At 49.4% G+C, this 12433-nt stretch overlaps 1 protein-coding gene across 1 annotated transcript in view; it reads left to right on the top strand.

Annotated features, from left to right (window-relative positions):
• LOC108571810 (PR domain zinc finger protein 16-like) overlaps nucleotides 1-11585 on the top strand; it is a 24537-nt gene extending 12952 nt beyond the window's left edge. The window contains exons 4-8 of the mRNA XM_017933952.1: nucleotides 1708-1839; nucleotides 2985-3111; nucleotides 7505-7604; nucleotides 9347-9503; nucleotides 9585-11585. Coding sequence (XP_017789441.1) covers nucleotides 1708-1839; nucleotides 2985-3111; nucleotides 7505-7604; nucleotides 9347-9503; nucleotides 9585-11585 — 2517 coding nt within the window. The remainder of the gene's footprint in view (nucleotides 1-1707; nucleotides 1840-2984; nucleotides 3112-7504; nucleotides 7605-9346; nucleotides 9504-9584) is intronic.
• Nucleotides 11586-12433: the final 848 nt, after the last annotated feature.

Genomic DNA, 12433 nt, shown 5'->3' with positions numbered 1-12433 from the left:
ACCGGTCTCTTTTTCAAAACCGAGTGTCGCGTACGAGTCACAGAAAATTAAAATGTCTCCATGTTCGAACGGTGAAATTAGCGACACTTAACTCTGTCGTATGAAAACGAAAGCTTTCGATTAGTAGCTAAACTTCAAGTTTCCTTCTGTGAAAGTATTATCGAGGGAGTAGCGGTTTTAACAAGTTTCCATTCTCCCAGGCGAAACTACTCTTTGCTGCTCGAACGAGTATACCGAGTTGGCGCATCATTGTGAAAGGTGTCACTCGCGTGGGATCCTAATCTGTCGCGTTACACAGCCAGGAGTCCCATTGTGGCGGTTCGTTCGTGCCCATCTTCCAGAGACTCTCCTTAGCAGGGCCGGTAGCTAAAATGGCCATTATGAGAAAGATCGTGCCATCTCCTCTCCCTTTCCCTTTTCCGCCAAACTGTCCCACTTTCTTGTTCCGGCATTATGGGGTATTACTGGTCTACGGCCTCTACCTGAGTCGATCAATGATACTCCGAGGGCCGCGTGTAACCTGGGAAATCATTGAAGTTGCCGAAACACGGGAAATGGGGTAGGATTCTTCGCCCTGGAAACGATTATTTCAGCACCTCGCATCGTTAAACATTTCTTTCAACACTTCGGCGTCTTTTTGAATAATAATTTTTGAGAAAATACAAGTTCGAAGATACGACGAATGAAACGAGAAGTGTCAAGGCGTGAATAAATTTCCGAGGGATGATCCGATGTTTTCAGAGTTTACTCGAGCCTCGGATTATCTGGGGTACACGGACGAGGAAAGCTTTCCGCCGAGAACAATTCTCAGCGGTTCAAGCCTCGGTAACCGTGATTACTTACCTGCAAGGTAGACGCTTATCCACCTGCGAGATTCATTGATTTTTATGCGTGCACCTAGTTGCACTCTCTACCGGCAGGTGGTGGAGTAAAACCTAAAGGCTCTTAGATAGCCGTGATAAGGGACGTTGGAGTACCCTTTTTACAAGGGAAACTTCGTATTAAAACAAGCCTTGGAGTTTTTTTAATAGCCAAATCGAGCACCGTTCTCTAACAATACGCAGATACGATAGATACTTCAAACTTATTCTATCCAGGTCGTTAAAAAAAATTCGTAAAACGTTGAAATCCTGGTAACCGAAACGTTAAATATTCCCATGGTGGGAAGAAAAGAAGAGAGAGAGAATTTTGGAAAATTATCACGTCTGCCATATGTCGTCGATCGTAGGATCCTTGTGGAAGGATCGTGGACAAACGAGGTCCCCGGTAGAAGTGCGAAATGTGTTTACAGCGTGAGAGGACGAGGGTTGGCGAAGGCATCGAAAGGCTGGCCCCGTCCAGGGGCGTATCAGGGCGAGACGCTTGGCCGACCAAGCGTCTCGTGGTGTTACGTAGCCGCGGCAAGACAATTGAAAAAATCACTTGTCTCGCCGTGAAAGTAGGGAGAGAGAGAGCACACCCTTCGGCACGGTGGATGCTGCGAGGAAGGTTGATGAGAGGGCGATATATCCGTGGGCGACGGTCCGTTAAACGCAATGTCCCGGATCGAAAACACTGCGGTTCGCCGGCGGAAGTTCGTACGGACTGTTTTCCGCACGTGCATCCCCGATGGAAATTTATCGCTCCTTCAACGACAGCTCAACAGTCGCGTCAGGTGCAAAATAGACGATTGTGAAAAAAAAAAAACGTTATTTTTTGTAATTTCAGGTTCGTACCGCAGGAAGTAGAGTGAGAGGGTGGTTAGACGCATCCCATGCAACGAGTAATTGGCTGAAGTACGTTCGAAGCACCAGCAGTCCTCATGCTGTTAACATGCGACACGTGCTGATTGGTGGACAGGTAATTTTAACGTTGAATCGATAGAACAGTTCTCGAGTAATTTGGGAATAAAACGTAAAGATTGTTCGTTTCGGGGAACTTCCGTTTCCGCGTGTGCTTCGATAATTGCTGGCACAAGTCTACGGTAAGCTGGCGCGTCGCGTCGCGTGTTTCGCCGTTTACAAATTCGGTTTCGAGCGCAACTGACACTCGATCGACAGTTGCAGTTAATAGGAAGGAATAATTACACGGTGGCAGGCGCAGTTCAGAGTTAATTTCACGTGTGCCAGGGAAACTAATGAAAAAAGGAAAGGAAAAAATGGAACGTTACACCTGACGTTGTTAACGAGACGACGACGGAATAGAAACCGCAGCAGAACTTGCGGTTTTAGATTTGTAACTATCGAATGGGGAGTGTTTCGGGGGATCGATTTAATTTGTTCTCCACCGTGTAACTCCGTCGCTAACTTGGTTTTCCGCGATACAGCGAGTTGTATTAATCGACGAGGGGGTATCGCAAATATTCCGACAATCCTTTAAAATCGAGCACGAGCAATGGAGGTCAGGGTGTCAATTTGGGGTTGATCCGAACCCCCGCGTGTGTCCTTTCGATTCTCTATCTATGTGAACCATGGCACATGGCATCCGCGGCGTCGTGGGCGCGCCCTAAGCTACGTGTATACAGGGTGTTTAGTTATTAAGTCACCCCACGGGGTCGTTTCGTTGACTTCCTATACGCCCCGTTCGAAATCGCTGTGGGAATGGGGGATGTGGCTCGCTCTATCAGAGCCCTACAGAATCGCCGTTGTAATGACTTTTCGGGGGCCTCCTGACGACACCATAAAGATCCTTTCATTGCCTCCGAACGTTATGGACTTACTGCTCGCTGTGGAAAATGTGTGTCGAGCGAAACGCGCCACTTTAATGGACAATTTCGAGACCTTCGAATTATCACCGTTTCCCGAATTCATCGAGAGCTACTTGCTACTTTTAACCATACTTTTCTATGGTAAAATTTCCATGGTAACGGTGTTCACAATTATCGAAGCATCATCTCGTTGTTTCTTTCTGAAGCGGGACACTCGAGCTGCTTCTCGAGATAATTCGCGATGAAAGGTGGCTCGAAAGGGGGGGTCGAAGGATTCAAGGGTGGTGATTGTCCGCAGATGGAGTACGAAACGGTGCGGGACATAGCGGCGGGTGAAGAGCTGCTCCTCGGCGTTCGAGAACCTCTTCAGCTTCAGGACATGCTCGGCGAAAATACGACCGAGGACAGAAGCGACCGGGAGACTGGTGAGTATCAAACACCGAGATCTTGTCACGCAGGTACAGAAGACTGACGCTTCTCCATTCGTTAACGTGCTTATCATCCCTTCTACAAAGGACAATTTCTCTATTAACCTACTCGCGTCGAACAAAGAGTAAACTCGTTGCAGGCTCGTTTCTCTTTAATCGAATCTAGTGTGTGCGTGTGTGTTCGCCAACTGACGTTGACGGCGGAAACGTGCAGATAATCGAACCCATTAAAATATTCGAAATTGTCAGGCTGGCTTTACGACTTTTCGGGCCGATACACATCGTAAGCCGTGTTGCACTTGCGCATGTATGCAAGGGAACAGAGGGGACAGGTGTCTTCGGAAAGCAGAGTTACCGCTCTTGATGCGAGGGAGGACAGAGGGTAAATCGTGAATCGTTGGCTGCACGAGCTGCTCGTCATGCACCCCTGATTTCTGGCGTGATTCACCTGGTCGGCCGTTGCGTATTAACCCCTTGTCCTGCCGGTAATAAGCGCTGATTATCGCGAGATAGACGCGTGCTGCCTTGCCTCGTGCCACTTTAAATTTTATTTCACAGTGACTTTCCGCCCATTCTCCTCCATTTCCTATCTATCCTTCCCGATAAAAACAGCTGAAACCTTCAATTTGAATTTTTCGATCCCCGTTTTTCTAAACTCAACAAGTAAATTTCATTTATTCCTTTTGACATTTTTTTTTCTACTTGGAGAAAATTCGTAGGTGCACTGCGAGCCGCGAGCACAATTCATATCCAAATTTCATTAGCCGAAGGAAAATATAGTGGAGGCAGTTGCGAAAGAGGGTGGCGCCTCGAGGTGCCTGACTGCTCGACAATTATCTGGTTGTAACTCCTGCGCGATGGTCACAGGATCCGGATGACTGGGAGGCGTAGAGATTAAGGGGGGTTCTAAGCGACACCCAGATGTCGTGGTAATTAAAACCGGGATTATCGTCCAAGTTGGAGGTGGCTACGGTTAATTCGCCGACGATTTTTCCTCGTAATTTCTCCCGGCTCGTAAACGTCTCCTCCGCCTAACAGGACAGAAGACAGCTAGGCGTTAGCTAACGAACGTTCGTTCTTAATTAAACCAAACCCCTCTCATCCCCTCCTCGAAGTAATTAAAATTACGAAGATTTCCAAACCGGCTTATAAATTATCTCTCGACGGAAGGGGAGGCGAATTTCACCGGGCCAGGCTGCGCCGGAAGTAGACTCGAACGGTTCCGGCAAATGTTTATTCATAATTACGGAAGTTGAATAAATTCTCGACACCCGATGTCGTTCCGTTAATTCTCCCTTTAGTCGCTCCTTCGATTCCTACTTTTCCCTCTAACCTTACGTTTATCTCTCTCCCTCCGCTTCTTCGTTCTTTCGAATGCTCCGGGAATGCAGTAAGAGGGAGGAAGAAAAAAAAGTGGCGGCTATAAAACACGCAAAAATGGTACGCGAGAATTGTCGTTATAATCGAAGGGAGGCCGTTTTCACGAGAAATCTCCGGCAATCTGGTGCGTGCAGCGAGAATAATGATGTCAAACAAACGGCGTTACACACCCCGTGTGGCAACCCTTGCGAGGGACATCTCTGCTCCCTTGAGCGGATCATTTTTTCTCTCTGCAGAGTGAGGGAGACCAAGGGAATCGGTGTAACGTGCCTAAACGGGGGCTCGCGTATGCACGACGCTGCGTTGGAAGGAAGAAAAAAAGGCGTCGAAAATCTGCGCTACGCTTTTGAAAAAAAGAAACAGTTTCGAAAACCAGGGTTGGAAATCAACACGCGTGTGTATCTAGAGAGAAGCTGTCGTGCAAATGGAGATTTTTTTATTTGTACTCTATTGTTTTAACCCGAGGCATAGCGATCGAACCGAACCGTATTCTCCCCTCTAGCAGTTTCTCGCTAATCTCCGGCGTCGAATGACAATGCAGGACGGTTTTGTGGACAGGCGAATTTTTTTTTCCGCGACGATTCGGTGAACCACGCCGCACTGGGGGGGCGGGTGCATCGAAGGGAGGCGTAGAATGCAACTGGCGACAACAGTTAACGTTGAGTTATGGTTTCGGATTTTTCGCGGCGTCTCTCTTTTTTCCCCCTATTCTCTCCACGAGATGAATCTCTTTCTTCCTCACGCTTTGGATGTCTCTATTTAGGGTCGCGGATAATTTACGACCCGGTATTGTCGATTAACACGCGCGTAACCTAGTCCCGGGGTCGAGAAGAGAAAAGGGTACCGTTTGACAAAAAAAAGGGGTATCCGCGCATAAAAGGGCACGCGACGTTGTTTTCCGAGGGGGTGGGACACGCGTACTATGCCTGAAAATTGTGCGACAACCCTATCTGATACGGCGAACTAACGACACCGTCGCTTTGACGTTTTACTCGCGTTACGATGCTTGGATAAATCGTGCTTTATGCACGAGCATTATTTACGTCACGTTTTCTTCTTTTTTCCTTTTCGTTCGAGAAAAATTGAAACAGCCGTTTCGTCGGCGGTTTTATCGTTACGCTAAGTATGCAGGTGATTAGCATTTTGTAGGAAGGGGGGTGCTAGTTCCGCTCGAAGGTGTTGCTCGACTCGCTCGAATTCTTCAGGGTGTCTACTCTCGATCCAGGCTCGTCACGAGGCCACGGAAACATTGATTTCCGTTACTTTTTCCCATGCAACCGCCAACTGACACGGCTGCAGGGGGTGTTACCGGTGGATCACCACCTGTTGACTTTCTGCGATGTTATATTCCAGAGGTTTTTTCGTGACACACTCGAGAGAGATGCATAATACCCCCTGGAGCTTCTTATCGCTTTCATCTTCCTTGGGAAAGTTCATTGTCTCGAGTAACAGACGTAGAAAATAACGTACTCCAACCGTCCTTTCGTCGAATAATTCGTAATCTCGTTGGTTCGTTTGAATTTGAACAAAAAATTGAAATTAAAAGAAAAAAAATTAGGGTCAATTTATTTTTTTGGTATTGCCGTCGGACTATTTATGGGACAGTTTTTTTTTCTTGGAAAGATCGTTTAGTGGATGACGAGGTCGACCGCATCCTTCGTTGTTTAAATTCACGGCGTGCCGCTTCAAATTAGTCGTGGATAGAGGAACGATTAACGTCGTACTATGGGGGGGTTGGCTGCGTGGCATGGGGCGTAGTTGGTGGCGTGGGGGCTGTGCCCGGTTCCCATGAAGGTCCGTTGGGGGCCATCGCTCGACCATATGGTTGGGACAAGTGTAGCGGCAGATTTAAATAACCGTTGGCGGACGGGTATCGTTTCGACTTTGCCTGGTTAATATTCCATCGAACCGTATCGATTGGTCAATTATTTTTGCCTTGCAACCTCGTTCACGCCCATTTGCCACATTGCACAATTATTTCAATTGCGATACTCTTCGTTCACAATTTTCTTTATCTTCAAACCTTGCTCGAATTCGTCTAGCCCTTTAAATTCCACCCTCTATCAGGATTGAAATTGGAGATTGTGCTCGAATTGTTAAGAAAAATTAGTTTTTTCAGTCTGTTCTTTGGTAAATGTGGAAACGTTAGGCTGACCGTTACACAGGTCGAGAATCTCCGTGGTTAAAAAGAACACGTTGTCTCGTTCACGGGCTTCTGATTTTACCTGCCGTTGCTCCTGTCATACGGGGGTGAAGAGAGAGGTCGCAGGGGGCAAACGTGGCTCACCTGCGATTGGCTGGCCTCTGGCCTCGCCGTTGCCAATGGGAAACGGTCCCCGACACCCCGTTCGCGTTTTCAGTCGCGGGACAACGTGCTACCAGCTAACTGGTGCATCATTGTGTCCATTGTCTTCGTTCGCTGCAGCATCGTGACCGATTAATAGTGGAAGAGAAGGTATTTTTCGGGGTGGTTGTGGTCTGTGTCCTCTCGCGTTCAACTTCTTCATCACCCTCTTTGTATAATACTGGGAAAGTCCTCCAGCGTGTTTAACTTTTAATTTAAAGTAAAGAAAAGAAAGTTCTTTTTCGTTGAAATATTCTTCGTGAAAAATACAACTTTGACAATTTTGTAAGAACAGTGTCTCGACGTATGCAACCGAATTGAATGCAAGTTCTGTGTGAAAAAGAATTCCAGGTTCAGTAGACATTGCGAGTTCTTCGGTGGACAGATAAAACGATAGTGCCGGTTTGATTTAATAATTCAGGAACAATCCCGGCGTCCACTTGTCACGCCACTTTCTCTCTCCCTCTCTTTGTGGTGGCCCTCGCGCGCTTCTCGATCACGTAATTCGCCCACACCAGGACGGGTCACGTATCATCGTTCTCGGGGGTGTAATTTATAGGGCCGCAGCCCGTCACAAACTGGAACGGAATTATGACTTCCAGCCTGTTTCTTGGTTCTCGCGCGGCGGCGGTCGTTTCATGTGTCTTTTCTTCTTTGTGCTTGCAGCCTCGCAACACAGCGGCACCGTAGACGAGGACAAGGAGGACGAAGAGGAGGGGGAGACCAGATGCCCCGTCTGCGACAAACCTTTCCAAGATATCGAATTGTGAGTACCAAAAGTAAATCTTTCTAATTTTTCCCCAACTCCTAACAAGAATTTTCTCTCGTCGAACGGTCCTTTTTTCTCTTTTCTTTCGCTTTCGTCCTCGACCTCGCACTCCAACCCTTATCGACTTTGTACAGTAGCCTTATTACAACATTTTATTAACCACGAAATCGCCATCGCATCGACGATATGAAGTGCCCACTCATGAAGGATTCATGACGCTATGTTGTACGTTGGTGAAATCAGATCGCAGCGAATCGTCCCCTCGAGCGACACGCTGACGAGGGATCGCGATCGAAATCGACGTACACATTTTTCGTGACCGTCGTCGCGTCGATACGGGCAATTTTCAACTCTTAATCAGCGTGCATCGATGTGAGATAGTACTCGGGGGGTACTCGAAGAAAACAATAGAACGGTCCGCTTCTGGTAATCGCGCGATCGTTTGATTCCTCGGATAAATTATTCATTAATCGACAAAATACAGGAACGAGCCGCGCGTTATCCACTCGAAATCAGAGCGTTACGTACGAAAAGAGAGGGGCCACGAGCACGCGAGACCATTTTTCGAGGGGGTTGCCTCGGAGTTACGACAGCTTTTTCACGGGGGTCGCTCGTTGTTGTTTGCGTACCGCCATTAAACGAAAAGTCAAACACTTTACCGATGCTCTGCCGCCATATGGAGGCTCGCGTTATTTGCCCTACGATTTCTTCCCATGATTTCAACGACTCGTGTAAAAGGGGTTAATTAACTTACAGGCTTGAATATTTTAATTGCAAATAAATACTCTCGACCTGGTGGAGACGATATTTTCTACTATTTTTTAAATAATACAATTTTCCAAGGGTTGTTCCAAAGGTTGAATAAATAGTTGAAATAAAATTTTTCCACGTTGCATAACTGGTAGTCGGTCGAAATTTCGGACATCCATTTTGGCCCGTTCCGGCATCTGTTTCCCGATACGGCGACAGGCCGCGACACCAGCCGCTTCCGTGAGCCTCTAGCCAAGCAGAGAGTCACCTGTTGTGGCACATAAAGTACGCGCGAGATCCGCATTCGGTTGCATCGAGCCACCCCCTTATGCATCATCGAAGGCGTCGCGTGCCCGCAGCTCATCTGGCACGGCGCACCGTCACCGTGAACCTACTATCTCACCACGAATAGCTTTCACGCGACACGTGTGTTCGAGGGTGTAAAATCAATGCCGCCACCACACCATGGCACATCCTGTGACCATAACCCGTGGCCAGCTCGCGACACCCCGCTCTCACAACCGCACTGTTCTTCGTGTGCACCTCACCGCCACCTCTCTCCATCCTCTCTCCTCTCCTTCTCACCCTTTCTTCGCCGTGTGTACGTGTATACGATGACCACCCTCTTCGTTCGGGGGCGTGTGACCGTTATTACGCGAGAGCTTGTCCGCTGCCGCGCTACCGGAGTCACTTAGTCATCATCCTCGACTGCACCGAGCGCAGTCTTCGTCGGTGCGCTGCCCCGGATCGATTATATCTGAGGTTCCTTGCTCGACCCGCTCGGAGATTTCGCCGCGATTACGCTCGAGCAGTTTCCAGGGGTTTTTGCTCGTAGCTGAAAGTGCCGTTCTCGAATATTGCCCAAGGAGGAGACTGTCGAATGGTTGTCCAGTGTAGAGTTTCAGTGATAGGCGTTCTTACGAATATGTTGCATGTTGTCGAATACAAGCGACGAGTTTCTCACCTATTCTTGGTGATTCTACTTTCAGATTGGACAGTCATCTGGTAACCTGTCACAGATATCCAGCCGAACAGCATCGTTGCGACAGCTGTCCTCGTGCGTACGCCTGGAGACCACTTCTCGTCCGTCATCGCGCGATAGTTCACGGTGACCTGAGGAATTATCCCTGCGAGAACTGTCCGAAGGTAAGAATCACTTCTAACACCGATCTGACGCACACAGACACATTTTTATCTGGAGTAACATCTTCAAAGTTTCGCTAACAGTCGGACAAACCGCAGGTCTTCACGGATCCTTCGAACCTTCAGCGTCACATCCGGACGCATCACGTGGGAGCGAGGAGTCACGCGTGCACCGAGTGCGGAAAGACGTTCGCGACCAGTTCAGGGCTGAAGCAGCACACGCACATCCACAGCAGCGTGAAACCGTTCCAGTGCGAGGTCTGTTTCAAGGCGTACACCCAGTTCTCGAATCTATGCCGGCACAAACGTATGCACGCGGATTGTCGCACGCAGATCAAGTGCGTTAAATGCGGGACACCGTTCAGTACGGTCACCTCGTTGTCGAAGCACAAGAGATTCTGTGATTCGACACCACCTACCGGTTTACCTGGCGCCATGCCTCAATTACCCACCTCGGCACCTAGCCCTTTCCTCGTTTACTCCAGACCACCTGTGAGTCTTCCAGGTAGTTTGCCCTTTTATCCACCTAGTCTGATGGGACCCTATCCCGGAATCTTTCCGAACGCTCCCAATTTCCTCAACACGCCGCTCCTCTTCCCTCCGAAAGTCGAGGAGGCTGAGAAGAGAAGCGACAGCCCGAAGAAGGAACGCTTCACGCCACCCAGGGTGGTACAGGATAGCAAAGTCTCTCCATCCACAGCCGAGGAAGCTACGTCTTCGTTCAGACCGTCTCCAGCCAGACCACCTGTGCTACCTACTCCAGAAAGCGACGACGATCCTTCGAAGAAACGGGAGACCAGTAGAAACAGGAAGAGGAAGAGGGATTCCGAGCATACTCCGTCAGCCACGAACGAAGAGACCACGGATCAGCCTCTGGACCTGAGAGTCCCGACGAAGAAACAGAAGACGAATTCTAACAATCCAGAGAGGAAGAGTCACAGTCCGTCACCGACTCCAATGGCCATGGAAGAAGCTCCACCTCCTCCCGAACCTCCTAAGCAAGAAGAGGAAGCTTCCGCGCACGTGGAAGTCGATTCCAAGGACATACCGAGAAGTCCACAGTTGAGAACGAGTTTACCAACCGAACAACCACCTACCAACACTCCACCACACATGGCCTACCCCAGACCAATCCACCCGATGTTTCTCGAGGCCATGTACCGCGGACCAACCGGTTCCTTTCCAGGATTTCCGGGTGGACCACCACCTCCTGGCGGCGCGAACCCGGAGTCCAGGCTGCTACCACCGCTGCCGCCGTTCGGACCGCCGCGTGGACTGCCTTTTTTAGGAACGCTTATGAACGGGCTCAGTGGCGCTAGGCCAGGAGGCGGAGGATTCGATTTGCTGGCCAGGCCGCCGTTGGGACCGTTCCCCGGCGTGAAGCCGTTTCAAGAATCGGTGATCGCGCCTCACCATCACCATCATCATCATCACGCTCACGGCAAGATCAAGGATCGGTACTCCTGCAAGTTCTGCGGCAAAGTGTTCCCCAGGTCCGCCAATCTCACCAGACATCTTCGTACGCACACCGGTGAACAGCCGTACAAGTGCAAGTACTGCGAGAGAAGCTTCAGCATCTCGAGCAATCTTCAGAGACACGTGAGGAACATTCACGACAAACAGAGACCGTTCAAGTGTCCGCTCTGCGAGAGATGCTTCGGTCAACAGACGAACCTCGACAGACATCTGAAGAAGCACGAGGCTGACGACGGGAGTGGCGTGGTTTCCGTCGCAGATTCGCCCGGGAGCAGCAACGAGAACGAACGAGAGGACGCGTACTTCGAGGAGATCCGGTCGTTCATGGGAAAAGTGACTTACAGCGGCGACGCTGGCTACGGACTGCCGCCTCATCCTGCCTATCTGCCGAGTCGAATTCACGAGATACACGAGTCCAAGATGGAGATCGAATACGACGAGGACGAGGACAGCGAGGAGGGAGTGTCTCCCCTGGACGAAGCCGACGGTTTGTCGCCGGTCGAGGCGAAGGAGTCGACGCCACCGCCGCAGTACGATCTGAAGCTGAGGGAGAAGCAGGAGCTGCTCAACAACAACACCGCTGAACCGGCCATCGAAATTTCCACATAGCCCATAGGTCGCGTAGTTTGAAGATCCATCGTCCTTGCGCGGGATCTTGCTTTAGTGGCACACAATAGGACTGTTCACGAGGATGTTCGTCTCGATGTAACATTTTTCTAACCGTAGATAGATTCCGTCGATCGTGTTTTCAAGTTACTCACGTAGTGCGAGTCAGAGTGTCCACACGAGAGTTTCGACGCTCCGATTTTCCTTGAACTTTCCTCGGGTGGAGAATTTTAAACGGACACTGATGTGAAGTGCGTTTTTTTATGGTAATTGAAAGGAAGATGTCTTTGGACCTGATACGGCGCTCTTATTTCCCACGTCTCTATTTTTTTGCACCGTAAGAGTGAGAACCGTAAGAGAGAGATCGAAAGAAAGCTACTCGTCCTTTCTCGTACACGAGCAGAGAAACAGACATAAGGTACACACATACACACACACACAGGTACACTCACGTTCGTTCAAACGAGCAAGCTGTTCAATAGCGTAGTTCCTACAGGCTCGTTTTCATCGTACACGCGCACGTAATTAATAATCGTTCGAACCTATCCCTTTCCCCCCGTTTTTCTCAACCTCTCATCGACTTCAGAGTCGCGCGAGCCCACGGTAGTATTATTTATTCGCGTCGCGAGTTACTTTGCGTCGACAACGAAGCCGTCTCGCCCGCGAGATTCGGCCATCTTTCGAGTTTCTAAAACTCGATAATCCCCCCCTTCTTTTTAGCGGTGTATTCGCGCTGGACGATCTAATCGTGAAACGATTCGAGGACACTCGAGAAGATATATCGAACTCCTCTCTGCTAGGGGCGAAAAGATCGATCACCGGAAGTTTCGTTCTTTCTTCTTCTTTTAGAA

Source organism: Habropoda laboriosa, unplaced genomic scaffold (assembly GCF_001263275.1).
Source record: "Habropoda laboriosa isolate 0110345459 unplaced genomic scaffold, ASM126327v1 scaffold99, whole genome shotgun sequence".
Lineage (NCBI taxonomy): Eukaryota > Metazoa > Arthropoda > Insecta > Hymenoptera > Apidae > Habropoda > Habropoda laboriosa.
Note: the sequence above shows the minus strand (reverse complement) of the source record. Positions and strands in the feature narration are given on the sequence as shown.